This window comes from Mobula hypostoma, chromosome 3, assembly GCF_963921235.1.
Source record: "Mobula hypostoma chromosome 3, sMobHyp1.1, whole genome shotgun sequence".
In the NCBI taxonomy this organism is placed as follows: Eukaryota; Metazoa; Chordata; class Chondrichthyes; order Myliobatiformes; family Myliobatidae; genus Mobula; species Mobula hypostoma.
In genome coordinates, this window is record NC_086099.1 from 49,548,905 (window position 1) to 49,571,934 (window position 23,030).

The 23,030-nt window shown below is 45.2% G+C and overlaps 1 protein-coding gene across 2 annotated transcripts in view; it reads right to left on the reverse strand.

The window, feature by feature from the left end:
- The window catches only part of adamts6 (ADAM metallopeptidase with thrombospondin type 1 motif, 6), a 297,940-nt gene that overhangs the window by 98,784 nt on the left and 176,126 nt on the right, over positions 1–23,030 (reverse strand). For both annotated transcript variants that reach the window (XM_063043008.1, XM_063043007.1), the window contains exon 12: positions 11,674–11,781. In XM_063043008.1, coding sequence (XP_062899078.1) covers positions 11,674–11,781 — 108 coding nt within the window. The remainder of the gene's footprint in view (positions 1–11,673; positions 11,782–23,030) is intronic.

Sequence of the window (23,030 nt, forward strand, 5' to 3'; positions counted from 1 at the left end):
AGGAACTCAGCAAGTCAGACTGCACCTATGGAAAGCAACCAACAGTCAACATCTTGGCTTGAGGCCCTTCATCAGGACTGGAAAGGAAGGGGGCAGAAGCCAAAATAAGACGGTGGGATGGACGGGAAGAGGTACCTTGGCAAGTGATAGTAACGCCAGGTGAGGAAGAAGATGGTGCGTGGGGAAGAAGTAGAAGCTAGGAGGAGATAGGTGGAAGAGGCTGAAGAATCTAATAGGAGAGGACAATGGACCATAGAAGAAAGGGGAAGAGGAGGGGAACCAGAGGAAAGTGATAGGCAGGTGAAGAGAACAGAAGGAACAAGAGAGTTGGAACGCTCAGCTATATCAGCTCGAATTTATCTAGGGGAAACCCCATCCGCCGCCCAACCATGTCTCCCGGTTGCGTCGATTGCTGTGCAATGCCACCTGGTACGACCTCAAACATCAAATATCAGACAGCACACAATGTACAGATTACACTTTATAAATCTTACTGGGACTATGAGATTAATAGAGATACAATATAAAAGAAAAAGAAAAAGGCACCAGACTTATCAAAGTTCCATTTCTTCGTGCACACACAGTTGGAGCTCAAATACCCGGGGTCTTCTCTCTTCCCCCTGCGATCCACTCCAACCCCCTCGACTCGCCGCTCGGGACCACCCAAGGTGATCAACCACAGCACTTCCAGCACGTCCGTCTTCTCCCAGTCTTTCCTGAAAAGCCCGTCAAACACACCGGTTCCCAGCCACATAAGACAGAATATCACCGCAAAAAAAAGAATAACATGGACACCCATTGGTTCATTCCCTCCTTATCATTATTGATAAACCAAACAAGCTGCTAGAAAAAGAATCACTGTCTCAGCAGTGAACATCACAGAGAAACCATTTTAATTATAACATAACAAAGAAGCCATTTTGATGAGCATACACAGTAACATAGAAGAAGAAACCCCTTACACTCTCCCCCCACCAAATAAAAGTCATGCCCTCATGACATTAAAGGAGTTCACCATTGCTCCTTGCAAAACACAAAACCCAACCCAGGTGCATAAAACAGTGACATAACTTCCCAGGGCAGTAGAGATCACACCCTGTTCTCCCGGCGCTGTATAGGTCAACCTCTCTGGGGGGTGCCTACTTCTCTGAGACCTCCATACCTCCTCTGGTGACCCTTCCGGCTCAGACACCATGGCAGACACCCCGGGCCTACCTGTCGGACCCTCCCCCTCTCCCTCACTGGGACCCCACGGCACCTGTGAGCCCTCTGTCTCGGGTTCTGGTTCCACCCTTCCGCCCCCCCCCAATGCCAGCTGTACCTCAGGCTGCCCCTCAACACCCTCCCTCCTCTCAGCTAACTCAGTGGGGGAAGGGTGAGGAGCCTCTTCTCCCGGCACCGGGGAATTAGCGAATGGAAGTAGGTGCCACACATCCGGATCATCGTCTTCCGATGACATATCCCTTTTCGGGGTGGGGACTAACCCCGTCTCTTTCGGAGTGGGCTCTTCCTTCACCCCACGTCCTCTCAGAGTCCTCGTACTAGGTGTAAACTCCCATTCGGGCTCTTGGTCTACCTGCACCTCTCGACCCAGAGGAAACAGGTGGTTCCGATGGAGAACCTTGACAGACCCCTTCCCGTCCTCGGGTCTCACCCGGTAAACAGGGAGATTCGGCATCTGGCTCTCTACCACATAGGGGGTGGCCGCCCAGCGATCCCCCAACTTGTGTTTACCAGGAGTCCTAAATTCCGTAGGAGGACCCGGTCCCCGGCAATAGTTGGGCGAACTTCACTTTCTGATCATACCTCCTCTTATTCCTCTGATTCTGCTTGGTGACCACCGCCTCAGCCAACTCGTACGCCCTTTTCAACTCTCTCCTCATATCGGACACATACTTCAGATATGGCTTCGAAGGTAATTCACCCGCTTCAAAACACAGGTCAATGGGCAACCTCGCTTCCCGCCCGAACATCAGATAATAAGGCGAGTACCCCGTAGTGTCATTGTGAGTACAATTGTAACAGTGAACCAAATGCCCGATGTGCTGACTCCACTTACTCTTCTGACCGATCTCCAGAGTCCTGAGCATGTCCAACAGGGTCTGGTCCTGGATTTCTCGACCCCAGGCATATCCAGTAATTCATGGATAAGCCGGTTCTCGAAGTCCCGTCCCTGATCACTATGGATCTGCCTGGGGAGGCCATAATGAACAAAGTACTTCTCCCATAACACCTTCACCACTGTAGTCACTTTCTGGTCCTTAGTGGAAACGCCTGAGCATATCTAGTGTAGTGATCTGTGATGACTAAGACATTCGCGGCGTTGCTGGTGTCGGGCTCAATAGTTAGGAAATCCATACACACCAGGTCCATGGGTCCCGCACTCTGCAAGTGGGACAAAGGAGCTGCCTGCGCAGGCAAGGTCATCCTCCTGATGCAACAATTGCACTTCTTACAGTATTTCTCAACCTCACCCCGCCATCCGGGGCCAGTAAAACCGCTCCTTGAGTAATCCATAGGTCTTTTCCACCCCCAAGTGCCCGGAATCATCCTGTAGTGCCTGGAGCACAGTCTTCCGATACTTCTCAGGCAGGACCAGCTGCCAACGCTGGGGGTGGTCCGGGGGCAACGTGACCCAGTACAAGACTTGGTTCTTCAGCTTCAACCGAGGCCACTCCCTCAGTAGTAGGGGCACTGAGGCATGTTTCGTCTTCTCCGCCTGAGCCATATCCCCTTTTTTAGCCGCGTACCAGATAGTGCCAATGCTCGGGTCATCACGCTGAGCCGCCCCCACTTCCTGGGGGCTCAACTCCAGCAACTGCCTGTTTCTCAGAGCAGTCAGATTACAGTACACAGTGGGTAGCACGTCATCATAGCCAGTGAGCACTGTGAGGGTCATGTTTTTTGATTTCTCCAGTGCGTTCAACACCATCCGCCCTGCTCTACTGGGGGAGAAGCTGACAGCGATGCAGGTGAATGCTTCCCTGGTGTCATGGATTCTTGATTACCTGACTGGCAGACCACAGTACGTGTGCTTGCAATACTGTGTGTCCGACAGAGTGATCAGCAGCACTAGGGCTCCACAGGGGACTGTCTTGTCTCCCTTTCTCTTCACCATTTACACTTCAGACTTCAACTACTGCACAGAGTCTTGTCATCTTCAGAAGTTTTCGGATGACTCTGCCATAGTTGGCTGCATCAGCAAGAGAGATGAGGTTGAGTACAGGACTACTGTAGGAAACTTTGTCACATGGTGTGAGCAGAATTATCTGCAGCTTAATGTGAAAAAGACTAAGGAGCTGGTGGTAGACCTGAGGAGAGCTAAGGTACCGGTGACCCTTGTTTCCATCCAGGGGGTCAGGGTGAACATGGTGGAGGATTACAAATACCTGGGGATACGAATTGACAATAAACTGGACTGGTCAAAGAACACTGAGGCTGTCTACAAGAAGGGTCAGAGCCGTCTCTATTTCCTGAGGAGACTGAGGTCCTTTAACATCTGCCGGACGATGCTGAGGATTTTCTACGAGTCTGTGGTGGTCAGTGCGATCATGTTTGCTGTTGTGTGCTGGGGCAGCAGGCTGAGGGTGGCAGACACCAACAGAATCAACAAACTCATTCGTAAGGCCAGTGATGTTGTGGGGATGGAAATGGACTCTCTCACTGTGGTGTCTGAAAAGAGGATGCTGTCTAAGTTGCATGCCATCTTGGTCAATGTCTCCCATCCACTACATAATGTACTGGGTGGGCACAGGACTACATTCAGCCAGAGACTCATTCCTCCGAGATGCAACACAGAGCGTCATAGGAAGTCATTCCTGCCTGTGGCCATCAAACTTTACAACTCATCCCTTGGAGGGTCAGACACCCTGTGCCGATAGGCTGGTCCTGGACTTATTTCATAACTTACTGGCATAATTTACATATTACTATTTAACTATTTATGGTTCTGTGACTATTTATTATCTATGGAGCAACTGTAATGAAAACCAATTTCCCCCTGGGATCAATAAAGTATGACTATGACTATGACTATCATCAGCCCCCAATTGATCCACTGCCCGATCTGGCCCCATCGAGACTCCTGCTTTAGCATCACTCACAAATTGACACATGGCCTTCACTCCTGGGGCAGGGACGCTCTCCCACTCATCATCTGTGCCTGACCCCTCGTGTGCCCAATGAGATAAAGCATCTGCATCGATGTTCCGACTCTCCAGCTGGTACTTCAGGCTGAACTCATAGGCAGACAAGGCCGCCAACCACTCTGATGCCCAGTAGTGTCCAGTTTTGCTGAGGTCAGAATATAAGTGAGAGGATTGTTGTCTGTTCTCACTTCAAACTGGGCCCCATATAGATAGTCGGTACAGGACAGCCCCCAGACCCTCTCAGCTGGCATCCCTGTGTAGCACATACAGCTTCTGGGGATCGGCAAAGGCCAACACCGGGGCCTGTGTCAGCACCCTTTTCAGAGATTGGAACGCCTCCTCGCATTGAGCATCCCACCTCGCTCCTAAGGGCTCCGATGGGTTCAAGTATCCTCCTGCCTCCTGCCCTCGGTCCCCCTTCCTTTTCTTCCCCACGGGTGGATAGCCACACAACAGCTGGTTCAATGGGTGACTCATTTTAGCGTATCCTTTCATGAATCGCCAGTAATACCCACAGAACCCCAAAAATGAGTGTAAGGCGCTCACCTTCTGGGGTCTCAGCCAGGTGGTCACTGCGTCTATCTTAGCCGGATCAGTAGCCACTCCATCTCACGAAATTATGTGTCCAACATAGCTGACCAACGTCTTACAAAACTGGCATGTGTCCAGGGAAAGTTTCAACCCTTCCTCCTTCAGCCGGATTAACACCTTCAGCAGCCACTCCTCATGTTCCTCCAATGTAGATCCAAACACTATCAGGTCATCCAGATTCACCAACACCTCAAGCAAGTTCATATACCTCACCATTCTCTCCATGAGCCTCCGGAAGGTGGCTGGGGCCACCGATATGCTTTGGGGCATTCGTTCAAACTGAAAGAATCCCAAGGGACAGATAAAGGCCGTCTTCTCTTTATCGGCCTCACTCATCAGAATCTGGTAACACCCACTCCTCAGATCCAATACACTAAACCACTGGGCACCACTCAGACAGGCCTACGTGTTTTCAACCCCCGGGACCGTATACTGGTCAGGGACATTGCGTCAGTTCAGGGTCCTATAGTCCACGCACATGCGTACCTTCCCATTTTTCTTCCTAACCACTACTATGGGGGACATATAGGGGCTCCGGAATTCCACGATAATCCCTGCATCCTTCAACTGCTGCAAGTGCTGCCGCACATCTTCCACATCTGCTGGGGCCAACCGCCGCGACCTCTCTCTAAACGGGGTGTCATTTGTCGCCCGAATAGTGTGTCAAGTGCTCTTGGAACACCCTACATCAAACTCGCCCTGAGAAAAGACACCCCCTAACTTCAGCATCTTCTCCACCAGCCTGCTCTTATACTCCGGCGGTACAGGGGAGTTCTCAAAATTAAAGGCCTCTTCGGTCGACCCCCGGCTCTCCAATAGTTTCCCTCATGTGGGCCTCACGGGGGCACTAGACATCACCATCACCGGGAACAAGTACGCGAGGGGCATCCCGCGCTTAAAGGTGATCTCCCTCTCCGTTATGTTCCTTACAATCACCCCCTTCCAGGTCGTCTGGGGCGTCTACTAACAGGGCCTCGCCCGCCGGTATTCCGGGGAATCTGGGGGCCTCATCACTAGTGCCACCTCCCCTGGCTGAATCACTTTAGGCCTCGCCTGAGTACACCACACCGTCCCTTGTTTGCACTCAGGATCCAGCCCCTGGGGTCACCTGCTTCTTCGAACACCGCTCGGAACACTGGGTGTACCGAGAGGGCCTCCAGAAATTTCTCCCCCGCCTTCTTCTTACAGGCTCCCAAGAGCCGTCGCACCAGAGGGGAGTTAGTCCCCACTAGCAGGGCAGCGTCACCAGTTTCCACCGGATCCAGACAAACCAACACCAACGTCTCAAGGGCTTCCGACACTCCCACATCGCCCTCCGAGAACTGCAATCTCACTGACAAGTATCCATCGTATGGGTAATCATCATCACTTATACCCCAAATCTCTAGTGCATTAAACGGGGTTACTGGCAAATGCTTTAGATATTTATTGTAGAACGACCGGTACGATAAGGTAACCCGCGACCCTGTGTCAAGGACGGCTCTTGCAAAGATTCCCTCTATCCGTAGGGACACGCTGGAACAGGGTCCCACTAATACAACCGGAATAAGGGCTTGGGCTTTCGGGGGACCCATAGCTGATTTCTGGGTATGTGTTCCTCCAGAGACTCCCGTCCGTTCCCTCACTAAGTCTCTCCTAAGTTTCCCGACACCTCTCCCTTCTTAGTCGCCCGGGGGCTTGCCCTCTATGGGGCGCCTCGTCTCTCACATTCCCTCCGAAAGTGTCCCTCTTCCCCACAGCTGTAGCACACCCCCATCTGCTCACATTCCCGCCAGAAATGCCCCTCTTTCCCACAGTTATAGCACACGCTACCCACCGCCCCTCTCCTCCCGAGACGCCCGCCACTCCCAGCCCACTGCGCGGGCCGTCCCCTGAAGGGGGTACTCTTCCTGTCCATCCCCTCAAGTGAGGGGTCCCTACCCCCCTGCGACCCCTTGGGTTTCTCAGTCCTCAACCTGGCCACCACCTCCTGTACCGCTGAAGATCGTCCCCGGTGGCCAGAGCTCTCTCTCCGGCCCAACGCGCTCTCATCCTCCCGCACCTCTCTAATCAGCTGCCCAAATGATGGAGGGGGGCTCCTTTTATAGGACTGCCGGAGACTCCAAGCCACCTTGTCCTCCCACAGGGAACCACTAAATATCTGACATCCTCAACCTCGCCACCTCATCCGCCTTCACTCCCCCTCAGCGCCACAACCCAGTAAGCATTCTCTCCAGCCGAAAAATGTATTCTGAGAGCTTTTCCCCTCTTCCCTGCCGCATGTGGTGAAACTCCACTAAAAGCTGCCAGGAACCTCCCGACATTCCAAACGCTCCCTCCAAAGCCTCCAGATACTCTGCCAGGGAAGCCAAGGGTTGTTCAAATTTCAGCTCCCGGACGACACCGGCCGCCCCTCCCGCAAACTTTCAACTAATCGCTGTCTCTTTTCCTCATCTGGGCCTGGCCACGCCTCTAACAACTGGGACGTATTTCTGATCCATGTTTCATAATCGTCCTCCCCTTCTGGGATAGGTATGGCTCCTGGGAAAATTCTCAGCTTCGGCAGGGCTCCTTGTCCCTTCTCACCAGGGAGGTAATGGTGGCTGCTAACTCGGAGGTCTCACCTCTAGCTGGGGGACGGGGCCTGGCCAAGCCTTCCCACTCTGACCCTCCACCACTGGCTACTAGCACCTCACCTGGGGTCTCACCTAGCTCCTCCTCCGGTATCTCCTCACTTTCTTCCTCCAGGAGGTTGTGGAGGCCCCATGGCCCCGCCTCCCCCGGACGCTGACCATCACTGGCAGTTCCAACGTCATGACGTCAGCACTTGTATGAACCAACACCCAGCTGGATTCCACTTCTTTACCGCACCTTCTAGTTATCAGTTCTACCTGGCCAATGGATTTGATCAAACTCAACCCTTGCACTAGTACTTCTCCCGAAGTGCGAAAATACACCCCACTTAACACACATGCATGATTAACCGGTACGTCCTCTAATTCACACCAGCTTACAACCTTATCTCGATCCATCTCCACACTACTTAACGTGGCGATTTATACCGCTTACCAAAAATTCAATCCTGGACGAACCCCCACAAATGCAACGCTCAGCTATATTGGCTCGTATTTATCTAGGGGAAACCCCATCCGCCGCCCAACCATGTCTCCCGGTTGCGTCGATTGCTGTGCAATGCCACCTGGTACGACCTCAAACATCAAATATCAGACAGCACATAATGTACAGATTACACTTTAAAAATCTTACTGGGACTATGAGATTAATAGAGATACAATATAAAAGAAAAAGGAAAAGGCGCCAGACTTATCAAAGTTCCATTTCTTCGTGCACACACAGTTGGAGCTCAAATACCCGGGGTCTTCTCTCTTCTCCCTGCGATCCACTCCAACCCCCTCGACTCGCCGCTCGGGACCACCCAAGGTGATCAACCACAGCGCTTCCAGCACGTCCGTCTTCTCCCGGTCTCTCCTGAAAAGCCCGCCAAACACACCGGTTCCCAGCCACACGAGACAGAATATCACCCCAGAAAGAGAATAACATGGACACCCATTGGTTCATTCCCTCCTTATCATTATTGATAAACCAAACAAGCTGCTAGAAAAAGAATCACCGTCCCAGCAGTGAACATCACAGAGAAACAATTAGATACATTTTTGCAAAGTATGTATACCATATACAACCTTGAGATTCATTTTCTTGCAGGCAGCCAAAAAAACAAAGAAACACAATAGAACCCACTCAACAACCCCACACACAACAAAGACTATCAAACACCCGATGTGCAAAAGTTTAAGATCAAATTATGTAAACAATAAGAAGTGAACAAATAACACACAGAACATGAACCGCAGAGTCCTCTGAAGTGAGTCCACAGCCACAGAACTGGTTCAGCGCTGACCGGTCGAGGGGTCTGATGGCTACAAGCCACAGCCACGGAGATATTTCAGTGCTGAGCTGAGCCTCTTGGACCTGAACACTGGTTTGTCCTTCGCTCTCGGCCTTAACACCTTGATCTTTGTAGTCTGGCTCAGTGCTTAAATCGAATAAACATCAATTCTTTTTCCACTCTCAGGCCCGGGCCCCACCCCTTCGACCGGGCCCGTAGTTTCCGCCCGTCTCTAAGTCTGCTTCAGCGATGGCTGCTGCGGCTGTACCTGCATCCTTCAGGATACCACAAAAACACTAGGTCGTACAGACGGTTCTAAAGCGCAACTCCCAAAGGGAAATTACAGGCTGCAGATTGCAGCGATGGTAGTCCAGAGAAGGTATAATTAATAGAATAGTTAGTAGTTCTGTTTGCCGTCTGCAAAATGTCACTGTGTCTCATCAGTGCCATCTTGCCAATATGCCAGAAGCAAGATCAGCAGGGAGGGACAAGTTGACACAGGAGTCACCTACAGTGCAATTTCCACAGAAAGTGGTGATGGGGGTAGGGAAAGATAGGATCCCATTGGAGACGGTGGAAATTACAGAGAATAATGTGCTGGATACAGAAACTCCGGAGGGGGATGGTGAAAGCAAGCCTGTCCTCCCATGTTAAGATGTCGGGGAGGATGAGCATTTCATGTTTGATTGGCTTCCCAGGTTCCACAGCTCAACAGCAGGTCATTGATGACTCTCCTCCTACCCAGTAAAACTTGGCTTCGTTCCTTTTCGGAAATTTGCTAATGAGATTTAAAGCCTCATATCAGGCAAGTTGACTGCAGATTTTGCTGTACATTGCTGTTGTATTAACTATTTAAACATTACAAATGGGCCCTGCGTATGTACAAAGTAAACTGTTTAATTTCATTCCGTGCTTCAGTTCAAAAGTAACATGATATTAGAATATCAGACACAAAATGCTGGAGGAACACAGCAGGCCAGGAAGCATCTATGGAAAATAGTAAACAGTTGTCATTTCAGGCTGAGATCCTTCATCAGGAGTGGAAAACAAGATGAGAAGTCAGCGTAAGAAGGTGGGGGGAGGGGAGGAAGAAGTACAAGGTGGTAGGTGATAGGTGAAACAGGAGAGGGGGAGCGGTAAGATGGAAAGCTAGGAACTTGCTAGGTGAAAGAAATAAAGGGCTGAAGAAGGGGGAATCTGATAGGAAAGAGAGAAGGGGAGGAGATTGGCAGGTAAGGAAATAGGATGAGAGAGTGAAATGGGAATACGGAATGGTGGGCAATTACTGGAAGTTTGAGAAATCGATGTTCATGCCATTGGGTTGGAGGCTACCCAGACAGAATATAAAGTGTTATTCCTCCAACCTGAGTACAGCCTCATCACGGCAGTAGAGGAGGCCATGGACTGACATGTCGGAATGGGAATGGAAAGTGGAATTAAAATCGGTGGCTTATCTATTACCACTGCCACTCTTCTAAATCCCAGATGTTATAGATCCAACTTGCTCAATATTTCCTTAAAAAACAACCCAACCCCAATGTCCCCTCATCTCATAAATCAATTTTGGGAACTCAGACTGCACTGCCTCCAAGGGTATGTAAATCATTCCTTTTAATAGAGAATACAAAACTGTTATAGCAAAACTTTCCTGTTTTTATATCCTTTCCATTTAGAAAAAAGACCAACATTTCATTGGCCTTCTTAAATACTTGCTGTACTTGCATACCAATTATCTGTGAGACTACACTTCAAGTCTTCCAGTTAACTTGTTCCTTGTTGAAGTGCACTCATAATTTAATCGTCTTACTTGTATTTACACTTTAATCACATTTCCTCTTGAATTTCTTTGGAAAATGATTGATAAAGTCCTGGAACCTTTTCAATATATTTTCCATATTTTTCTGACCGTTTACTGTATATGCCAAACCCTGAGCTGATTTTTCTCTGTGTTTGCCAACTGCAGTCTCCCAGCCCTCTTTGTGACAAATGGTAAATAAAATTTCATATGCTGCTTCCAAAATCATCAAAATGATAGAAAAGGTATTAAGCTTGAGGACAGGTGGGAAAAGGAAACATGCTTTCCAGGTTGCTATACAATTTCTATAAGAACATCTTCAGGAATGATATAGTTACTTCACACATTTTCAAATAGAGGCAGCTGCCAGTTAGACAGAATCCAAATCTTCTGATACCTATTAAACTTACAATAACTCCATATACACAGTTAAACATAACACTTAAAGTGGTCTTTATAGCTTAAAAAAAAACAAACAAGAAGTGTTACAAAATCATGATAATGAACAGCTTGAAATCCCTGGTTTGGTTTCATTTGGCTAGAACATAATCAGATCTGATATAAAGTAACATGCACAAAGTGCTGGAGGAACTCAGCAGGTGAAGCAGCATCTATGGAGAGGAATAAACAGTCGATATTTCGGGCCGAGACCCTTCATCAGGACCTGATATTAATATCAAATGTGTTATTGCTTTGGTTGTCTTCTTATTTTCACCTTTTTACATTGTTGATTGGACGTTCCAAATCTTACCACACCCCCAAAGTAGTGAAATGTTCTAATTCAGACAGCTTGCTTAACTTAAATGTTATTAGTTATCCCCTCAATTGGAAACAAGCAAAGTTCTGAAAACATCTGTACTGATTCCACTACCACTTCATTTGGAATTGAATCTCGTGTGATGTAAAGTTCCCGTGCCATGTTACTCAAATACTTCTGCAATCGTAGGCATTAAGGCCAATAGAAACAGTTACTCAGGAATCCTTGTCTGACTGGTAAAGTTGACTGTAAACACAAAGGCAACAAATTTACAGTAATAGTATCTTCCATCTGCTGTATAGGTACTTTGCAGTTTATTGTCCACACAGAAACTCCCAACAATGAGAAATTCAAACATTTAGCACCAGTAGTATACTTCAAATGAGTTCAAGTAAGTTTGTCAGTAGTATAGATAAGAATCTTATCAGAGCTCTGCTCTGTAAATTATTAACAAGCATGCAAAAAAAAAGTTCTTTTTATGAATGAAGTTATTTACCCCTTTTTCAATAGTTCCTGTCTGGCATAGAGTACCTTCAGCTGCAGGGATGCTGTTGGTTACACATCGATTGCTCTTACTGAGGCACCAGAGCTCTCTGCACACTTCCTGGGAAAGAATGCAGAGGCAAGTTGATTAGAAAAACGTTTTAATATGTATGTGGTATCAATTACAGATGTTCAGGTCTTGTGCAGTAAGTGAGCAGACCTAGCACAACTCAAGAGAGACACAAAAGAGTGCAGATGCTGGAACCTGGAGCAATTAATTATCTGCTGGAAGAACTCATGGACTGAGCAGCATCTGTGGGATAAAAAAGCCACAACAAATTGCTGCAATTTCAATGCAAATTCTGGTTCCCCAGGTAGGAAACCAGTTCTGCAGGCCCACTAATGTCATAATTCACTGCTCATTTTCAAACTTTTGGATTAAAGTGCATACTCCAAATTCAAGTTTATTGTCATGGACATGTATCAACAGCATATAATGCCATGAAAAAAAACCTTTTGCAGCAACAGCAACACAGTACATTACAAACATTTCCTTTGAACCATGAAGTACTTAAGATTTATCAAAGCAACTGTAGAATGAACCCTAGGGTAAATCGCACTTTAAAATTTCACTTGTTGCTAGTTTTCCAATGCTGGCATTTTGCGAGAGCATTTAGAGTAGCACGTCACCATCAGCTGACAGTTCAACATTTGCAGCAATTAAGATTACAGCCTGTCAGCTTGCATATCACTAATGTGGGAATGGAATGTTGCTGACACTATTTCAGGGAAGACCACTATAAGTACACCGATATTCCAGCCAATAATTACTGTATCCCTCAACCAACATCCAGAAACTGATTATTTGGTCCCTGTCAAATGGTTGTTTGTGGGAATTTGCTGTATATAAGTGGCTAACCTGTTTCTTACATCAGAACGGTGACTTTCTTTTAAAGGTATTTCACTGATTGGAAGGTCCTTGGGGACAACCTAAGGAAGGGGTCCCCAACCTTCTTGGCAATGCGGACCGGTTTATTGTTGACAATATTCTTGCGGACCAGCCAACCCGGGGTGGGGGGGGGGAGGAGGGGTAGGGTTGCCAACGGACAAGAGTAGCAGTCAAATACATTGTGTTTACCCCGAGAAAGACTACAATGACCATGAAGCCTTGCACGGGCACCAGTGCGCATGTGTGTATGTGCCAATTTTTTCTACACGTAGTTTTTGGAATTCTGTCTGGGGGGCGGGGTGTTGATCACAAATGGAACATGGGTGATAACTGGCTAATACACTCAATTTCTCAATTTCATTTCCAAAAGGATTTATCTAACAAATTTATTAAACACACAGTGCATATTTTCCTCGCATGAATATAGTGATAAGTCAATTATCAGGGGAGGACAGGGGAGCTTGAAGTAAGTGTTGAACGAACTTCCAGTAGAAGTGGTAGAGGCAGGTTCAATATTATCATTTAAAGAAAAATTGGATAGGTATATAGACAGGAAAGGAATGGAGGGTTATGGGCTGACTGCAGGTCGGTGGGACTAAGTGAGAGTAAGCGTTCGGCACGGACTAGAAGGGCAGAGATGGCCTGTTTCCATGCTGCAATTGTTGTATGGTCTCAAACCCTCGGTGAGATAGGGAGTTGTCTATCCCAGCATGTGAAGACAGACTCCGGCGTATTGAGCGGATGAGACCAATGGAAGGTCCAACGGTCAAGAAGGCAGTCTCTGCAAGCGTCGTGGAACGTGTAGAGCAGGACAAGACACAGAAGACGTCCTGGTCATCCACTGCGCCTAGACCCATCTCCAGCCGTCTAGACTCTGTCTTGCCATTGGATACAGATGGGAATTGGGAAGAGAGAGTGAGGCTGATGCTGCGCAACTCTCCCTCACTTAAATCCAAATCACGCGCTAGTCTCGACACCATCATAATGGTGTCGAGGTCCTCATCGACGTCAATGATGGACGGACAACAGTTGTATGGTTATATAAGTCACTTATAAGTCAATAGCATCATAACACTTAAGAAACGTTTGGATGTTAAACACACAACACATATTTTCCCCATATGAACATATAAATTCATTGCAACGCACCAACATTGCTGAATCAGTGGGAGCCCTGGGCTTGTTTCCCTGCAACAAGACGGTGCCATTGAAGGGTGATGGGAGACAGCGATACTCGGAGGGGGTTCCTTATGTCCAGTCTATTCCACAATTTTGTTTTTGTTGCATTCATTGCAGAGATATGTTGAAAATGGAAGCAACGTTTTCAGGGCTTTCGTGGCTATCTCAGGATATTTAGCCTTGACTTTGATCCAGAATGCCAGCAGAGATGTTATGTCAAACATACTTTTTCAGCCCACCGTCATTTGCAAGCTCGAGGAGTTGATCTTCTTCCCGCGCTGACATGGATGACGCGCGGGTAATGACCTCGCGCGTGTTCAAGCTCAACAGTGGGCGTGACAGGGAATGAGGAAAGGTGCAGCTGACTCACATCGCCAAATCATATCGTTTCCTCACAGCTCGGTAGCACATGCTTTGCGGCCCGGTGGTTGGGGACCGCTGACCTAGGGTCATGAAAGCCACCATGCAAATCCAAGCTTTTTTTCTTTCATTATTTTCTGGATGCAGGAGACTTTCGCTGACTAAATTATTTTTGATGCAGAAATGAATGAAAGAAAGACTTGTATATTTCCTGTGGTTGTACTTGGTCATGTGGACTGATCATACTTGATACCACACTTCTATGGCCGTAACACAAACTAGAAAGAATCAGAACCTGGAACTGCCTCAGGACCACATTGACAACTTTTTGAAACCATGTTGCTGTAAGATGCATCTGAGCTGCTTTCAGATACAGATATCTCTAAAGGTTGGAAAGTTGGTAAGTTCAAAAGGATTTTAAAGTTACAAAAATATTGGAAATTATGAAGTAATACATTTACTTAAAATAGATTTAAGTGCTAGAAATCAATTAAAATCAGTAAGATAAAATGAAAATAAACCTACTTATCTTTCCAATCAAGTCTTACAATTGCATTCAAATGAATGGGGGTGATGCCGCATATACAGTGAAGTGCATATCCAGTTTTGGGCATGTGCGTTGCTCCTTTGGGCTTTGCGCTGAGTCAAGCAGCAGAGAGAGTAGTAAGTCGAAGTAGTCATAAAGAGCTGACCCACGCATGACAGGCTTCCACCATGGTTAAAGTGATACATAATTTAATTTTAACCCAGCCACATGCTGTTTTCAGCTATGCAGAAAACACCAACCTAAATACAGTTTTTAGGTTCCTTATATGATGGTTCAGCTTGGAAAGCTGGAAAAGGATGTACTTTTATTCCTTTCTGCTATTGCTGTTTCAATCTCAATATATAAAAATCTGTTCAAATTAGTTTCCATTTGCACAAACCAAATCTAATTCACTGTTACACACAATAGTACTCAAATCTATTTTTCCGTGATAATTTAGTACTGCACAAGGAATAATTTCATTTGTTTTGATTACAGCACCTGAAACTGTACATTAATATTTACAGTTGTTTAAGCTACCTGAACCTTCAATTATTTACAGTGGTCTAAACCTGTAAAACTTCATTGACCTGGAAGTATGGATTAAAGAATACTAGTCTTCCTGATAGTATCAAAATATTTTAGCTACCGTACTGCAAAAATAAGCAGATGCAATATGAGAATTTATTTTCATTTTACTATCTCCTTTATTGGTGCTACTGAGCAATACAGCATTCCCTGATCAAAAGGGGACCCAATCTCCTTATAAGCATCTACCAGCTTATCTATGACAACTGCTTTTAGAAATACATCTTCTAATTTAGTCTCGCTTCTTCTGGAAGTCAAGTTCATTGCATGAGAGCAAGTATGGTGAGGTACAGATACAATAAAAATCTTGCTTGCAGCCCCATCATGGGCACATAGATTCAGACAACAAACAGAACTTAAGTTATACATAAATTATACAAGACAATGTAAATACAAAACTGTAAAAACAATGTATTAGGAAAAAACACAAGCACAGACAAGTTCACAGTATTTTAAGAGGTGGTGCATGTTGTTGCACTGCTGAGATAGGATTAGGGTTGTGTAGGTTGGTCCAAGAACCTAATGGTTGTAAGCAGGTAGCTGTTCCTGAACTTGGAGGTATGGGACTTTAAGCTTCTGTACCTCCCACTCGACAAAACTTAATCAAAGTTGTTATCAAATCAAAAATGCTGGAGAAACTCAGCAGGCCAGGCAGCATCTATGGAAATGAATAAGCAGTCAAAGTTTTGGGCCCAGACCCTTTATCAGGACACCTTCTAATTCTGGCTCCTTCCCCCTTCCTTTCCACACCTGTGCATGATATATGTTTTGTGGGTGTACTGTGGTCCAGAGGAGCACTCTTTTGTTTGGTTGTACATATGTACAGCCAGATGGTAATAAATTTGAACTCGCTTGTTGGTTCACCTGCTCCAGACCCAATCTAGCAGCAGCTCTGCAGCACTGAGCCAAGTTAGTCAGTAGTGATGGCACCAAGCCAATCTTGGTGATGGCCGTTGAAATCCCCTGCCTCTCTGCGTGCTTCCTCCAAGTGGTGTTCCTCACGGAATAATATTGATACATCAGTCGAGGAGGGATGGAAGGTGCTAATCAGCAGAAGGCTTGCTTACCCAAGTGTAACCTCATGATATAAAATTTCATGGGATCCAGAGTTAATATTGAGGACTCCCAGAGCAGTTCCATCCCAACTATATGCCAGTGGAACAGGATGTGCCATGGGATGGAGATGGTGGTGTCTGGGCTGTTGACCATAAGACATGATTCCATGAGTATGATTACATCAGTTGGGGGTTGACTAGTCTGTGAGACACTTTCCCAGTTTTGACAAAAGCCCCCAGATGTTGATGAAGAGGACTTTACAGGGTCAACAGGGCAGAGGTTTTGCTGTTTTTTTCCCGTTTTTGGTGCCCAGGTCAATTCCAAGTGATCTGTCCAGTTTTACATTTGTGTTTCCTAGCAGCTAATGACTTGCTAGATTATTTCAGATATTCAAGAGTTAACCACAGTCATTGAATTGAGCTTCTGCAATTGTTGGAAATAACTGCTTATTTTTTTTAAAGTTCTTAAGAATTTTTAAGCTATCCACATTTAAAAACTACTTACAAACATTACAGCTTTCACTCCCAGTTTTGCCTCCTGCCAGAACATCTGGGTAAAGCTATTAGTGACCACCCAGCGACTGAAAGCAGTACCTCTGGACAGTAGGTTGTGTTCCGGAAGATCCAGCTAAAATAATACATCATGCCATCCTATCGAAAGGGATGCCTGCCCAGCCAAAGCTGGGAGGGACAAGGGGCAACGTGAACATCAGGAAGCTACTTCAGGCTTTCAATAGTTTAAGAAACATATCAATGCAATGCATATTATAAACAGTGAAAAAATAGCATCAGGTAATACAGTGCAGATTTTCTACCAAATTAGAATAACACGCTACCCTAGAGTAGAATTTTCTTTACCGATAATGTTAGATTTGTGAATGCCCTATGGATGTTGAGGTCTTTGTCTTCCACACTTACACGGATAAACACAACAATATAGGTTCGAGAGCAAAAATACTGAACCTGAAAAATAACTGAAAATACTGAAATCGCTCAGGCAATGAAGAAAGAAATAATTCTTCTGGGTCATTTCATCACCTTTCATCAGATGTAACCTGATTAGTTGAGCATTTTGCCATTTTCTGTTTTGATAATGCTCTCTTAGGCACTCAGCAAAGCCAATAAACTATGTGAGGTGTAAGTGGAGTGAACATTTTTGGACTGAACAGTGTTAGAATGGTCAGGCTTTAGCTCAACAGGCTTGGGCGAGCACAGGCGGTCATCCTAAGTAATTTTTTTTGCTTTCTTTGTCTATAATTAAATAGCTAGTGTGCTTAGAATGGGTCTGATGCTAGTAGTATGTTCTTTGTGTGAGATGTAGGAACTCTGGCAGACCTCCAATCTCCTTGGTAACTACACCCGCATGAGATGGCTTTTTAGAGCAACATGTGGTTGAGCCGACTAAGGGAAAGGAAATTCTGGATTGGGTGTTGTGCACTGAACCAGATTTGATAAGGGAGCTTGAGGTAAAGGAACATTTAGGATCATAATATGATAGAATTCACCCTGCAGTTTTGAGAGGGAGAAGATAAAGTCTAAGGTATCAGTATTACAATGGAGTAAAGGGAAATACCGAGGCATGAGAGAGGAGCTGGCCCAAGTTGATTGGAAGGGGACACTAGCAGGGATGACAGCAGAACAGCAGTGGTCTAGGGACATTTTGGAAAGTGCAGGATAGATACTTTCTGAAGTTGAAATAGTATCCTAAGGGTTGACAAGGGACGTTAAAGATAACATAAAAGGAAAAGAGAGGGCACATAATATAGCAAAAATTAGTGGGAATTAGAGGAATGGGAAGCTTTTAAAACCATCAGAAGGAAACTAAAATGGCCATAAGGAGACAAAGGATGAAATTTAGAGGTAAGCTAGCCAATAATATAAAAGAGGATACTAAGAATATTTTCAGATTTATAAAGAGTAAAAGAGAGGTGAGAGTGGATATCAGACTGCTGGAAAATACATTGCCAAGGTAGTACTGGGGGACAAAGAAATGGCAAATGAACAATAAGTACTTTGCATCAATCTTCACTGGGAAAGACATGAGTAGTGTGCCAGAAATTCAAGAACGTCAGAGGGCAGAAGTGGATTGCTATTACTAAAGAGAATGTGCTTGGGAAGCTGAAAGGTCTGAAAGTCACCGGGACCAGATGGACTGTACCCCAGGATTCTGAAAGAGGCGGCTGAAGAGATTGTGGAGGCATTAGTAATAATCTTTTAAGAATCACTAGATTCTGGAAAAGTTTCAAAGGACTGGAAAATTGGAAATGTCACTCTACTCTTTTAAGAAGGGAGGAAGGCAGAAGAAAGGAAATTATAGGCCAATTAGCCTGAATTCAAAGATTTTGGAATCCATTATTAAGGTTGAGATTTCAGGGTACCAAGAAGCAGGTGATAAAATAAGCTGAAGTCAGTATGGTTTCATTAAGGGGAAATCTTGCTTGACAAATCTGCTGGAATTCTTTGAGGAAATAACAGGCAGGATAGGGAAAGGAGAGTCAGTGTATGTTGTTTATTTGGATCTTCAGAAGGCCTTTGACAAGCTACATTACATGAGGTTACTTAACAAGATAAGAACAGGTAAGATACTAGCTTGGATAGAAGATTCGCTGACTGGCAGAAGGCAAAGGGTGGGAATAAAGGAAGCCTTTTCTGGTTGGCCAAGATATGGTGTTGGGACCACTTCTTTTCATGCTATATGTCAATGATGGAATTGATAGCTTTGTGACCAAGTTTGCGGACGATACAAAGACAGGTGGAGGGGCAGGTAGTCTGCAGAAGGACCTGGACAGATTGGGAGAATGGGCAAAGAAGTGGTAGATAGAATATAATGTAGGGAAGCATATGGTCATGCACTTTGGTAGAAGGAATAAAGGTGTAGACTACTTTCTAAATGGGGAGACAATTCAGAAGTTAGAGGTACAAAGGAACTTGGAAGTTGTCGTGCAGGATTCCTTAAAGATTAACTTGCAGGTTGAGTCGGTGGTAATGAAGACAAATGCAGTGTTTCCAGTCATTTTGAAAGGACTAGAATAGAAAAAGAAAGATGTAATGCTGAGTCTGTATAAGACATTAGTCAGGCCACTCATTGAGCATTGTGAGGAGTTTGGGGCCCCTTATCTAAGAAAATGTGCTGGAGAAGGTACAGAGGAGGTTCACATGAATGATTCCAGGAATGAAAAGGTTAACATATGAGGAGCATTTGATCGCTCTGGACCTGTACTCGTTGGCGTTTAGAAGAATGTTTAGAACTGCGGATCTCATTGAAACCTATCAAATATTGAAAGGCCTACATACACTGGAAGTGGAGAAGATGTTTCCTATAGTGGGTAAGTCTAGGGCCAGAGGGCACAGTGCCTGCATAGGAGGACGTTCATTTAGAACAGAGATCAGGAGGAATTCCTGTAGCCAAAGGGTAGTGAATCTGTGGAATTCACTGCCACAGTTGACTGTGGAGGCTAAGTCATTGAGTATACTTAAAAAGGAGATTGAAAGGTTCCTGATTAGTCAGGGTATGAAAAGATATGGGGAAAAGGCAGGAGAATGGGGTTGAGAGGGATAATAAATCAGCCATGATGGAATAGCAGAACCAACTCGATGGGCCAAATGGCCTAATTCTGCTCCTACGTCTTAGGGTCTTACACAGAATAGGTTGTTTAGGCCAACCCTATTTTAAGCTTGCTGGTGTTTTAAAAATTGCAATATATAGAAAACCAAGGTAGTTCCAACCTGCTAACAATAAATGACATTTTAAAATAAACATATGTTTCAGTCTACATAAGGTCTAATCATGCAGATTTGAAAAAAGAAATCATCCAGATTTTTCATTAACCAACCAACTGATAGTCCTTGTGGCTGAATGGAAGAAATTTACACCCAAACGCTTCAAAGAGATCTCTTCTGTGAATTTCCCTATTCTGATTTTGGTTTCCGTCAGCTGTCACCTGCAGTGTTTCTGTGGTATTTGACAACATCAAACAGGCTGAGCAGCCAATCAGATTGAAGAATTCTCACAGACAGCAAACCAGGTACTAAAAACCACTAATTTTATTTAACTATTTAAAGATTTCATGTAGAGCAAAATAAAAACCTAGTCATACAAGGTAGAAACTGAAATATCATAAATCTTAAAAATATTTAATATTTTGAATTTTGAAATACATTAAAGGATTTTTTTGAACACATACAGCTTCTCACGGCCTTGGAGGTGGCTAAACAGTAACTATGACTGACTTCACTGTTTAAAATTGTATTTATTAAAGTATTATATTTCCAGTGATATTGCAAGATTGCAATATCAGAGAGACATCAGGGACTGCTTTGTCCTTTGCTTCAGAAACGTGGCTCACCCCCACCATTTCAGACGCAGCACTATAGCCTGATGACTTTACCATTCTCCACAAAGGGTGAGGAGGTAGAGTATGCTTTATGATTAACTCATCGTAGTGGACAGACGTGGCAGTTCTGTCTTAATCCTGGAACATCTAGGGGTCAAGCATTGTCCATTTTATCTGCCAAAGGAGTTTTCCACCATTATCCTGGTAGTGGTGTACATTCCGCCACTGGCCAACATCAAGCAGGCACTGGAAGTGTTGAGCACTGTGATCAGCAGTCCCAAAGCAGGGCATCTGGATGTATTCCCTATCATTGCGGGGGGATTTCAACCAGGCCAGCTTGAAGGAGTCTCTAAGCTATCATCAGCATATCACTTGTGAAACCAGAAGAGTCGACATACTTCATTGGTGTTATATCACCATCAAGATTGCTTCAATTGGCCAGAGGTGGGACATACACAACTACCAGGATAATGCTGGAACACTCCTCTGGCAGATAGAATGGACAACGCTTGACCCCTAGATGTCCCAGGATGTGCCATCCCATGCCCGCCTTTGTAAAGTGTCACTTCTACTTCTATCATGTGGGCAGAGACTAAGACCGCAGCACCAGTCATAAGGGCTAAAAAGGTATGGCCAAGGAAAGTGGAGGAGTACTTACAAAACTCCTTTGGAATCGGTGGTCTGGTCAATATTCAGGAATTCATCTTTGACTCTGAATGAATACACTACCGTTGTCATTGACTTAATCAAAATATGTGTGAGAATAAGTGTGTGCCTTCGAGAACATATTGGACATACCCAAACGAAAAGCCATGGATGAACCAGGAGATTCATAGTCTGCTGAGGGCTAGATCTGTGGCATTCAAGATCGGTGAAACAGAACTAGACAAAAAGTCCAGTTATGACCTATGGAAGCTATTTTAAGAGTGATAATGTAATTCTGATTGAGGTTAGAGATGGAATTGGATGCACATCAGTCTTGGCAGGGTTTGCAGGCCATTACTTCCTAACAAGACAAAGCTGAACAACGTGAATGGCTGTGATGCTTCACTTCCAGATGAGCTCAATGTCTTCTATGCGTGCTTTAAAAGGGAGAATAAAACTACACCTGTGGGAATCCTTGCAGACTCTGTGATCTCTGTCTCAGAGGACGACGACAGAACATCTTTCAAGAGGATGAACACTCATATGTCATCAGGCCCTGCTGGTGTGCTGGCTAGGGCTCTGAAAACCCTTGCCAACCAAATGGTGAGCGTGTTCAAAGACATATTCAATCTCTCACCGCCGCAGTTGGAGGCTCCCACCTGCTTCAAAGTGGCAAGTCATACCAGTGCCAAGAAAAGCAGGCTGAGCTGCCTTAACAGCTATCATCCTGTTCACTCACATCTACCATGATGAAGTGCTTTGAGAGGTTGGTCATGGCCAGAAGCAACTCCTGCCGAGACAGGGACCACGAGGAATTGATTGTGGACTTCAGGAAGGGGAAGTTGAGGGAAAACACACCCGTCCTTATCAAGGAATTAGCAGTGAAAGAGATAAGTACTTCCAAGTTCCTGTGTGTCAACATCTCTGAAGATATATCAAGGCCTAACATATTGATGCAATTACAATGAAGACATGATAGCAGCAATATTTCATTAGGTGTTTGAGGAGACTTGGTTTGTCACCACAGACTCTCACAAATTTCTACATATGTACTGTGGAGAACATCCTAACTGGTTGCATCACCATCTGGTACGGAGAGGACACTGCAGAGGATCAGAAAAAGCTGCAGAAATTTGTGAACTTAACCACCTCCAACATAGGCACTAACTTCCCCAGCATCAAGGGCATCTTCAAAAGGGAACGTCTCAAAAAGGTGGCATTCATTAATGACCCCCATCACACAGTACACACCTTCTTCTCAATGTTATTATCAAGAAGGAGGTAGAGGAGCCTGAAGACACACCCCAAATGTTTTAGGAACCGTTTCTTCCCCTCTGCCATCAGATTTCTGAATGGACAGTGAACCCATGTAGATTTCCTCATTTTTCTTTTGCTCTCTTTTTGCACTACTTATTTAGTTTAATTTATTTTTTTTTACTGTAATTTAGTTTTTTTAATCATGTATTGCAATGCACTGATGCTGTAGAACAACTGATTTCACAACATATGCCAGTGATATTAAACCTGATTCTGATTCATTATTTCTTACAATGAAAATAGTCCATAAACATCTCATGTTAATTTACTGGTAGTGCATTGACTGCCATGGAAAACTGGGACAACAAAACCTGTAGTAATAAATCTGACAGAAACTACAGGATTTCCACATTTAATAATGCATGAAAACTCCAGAATTTCTTGCCAGAATCCTCCTTTATAACAAAGACTACTGAT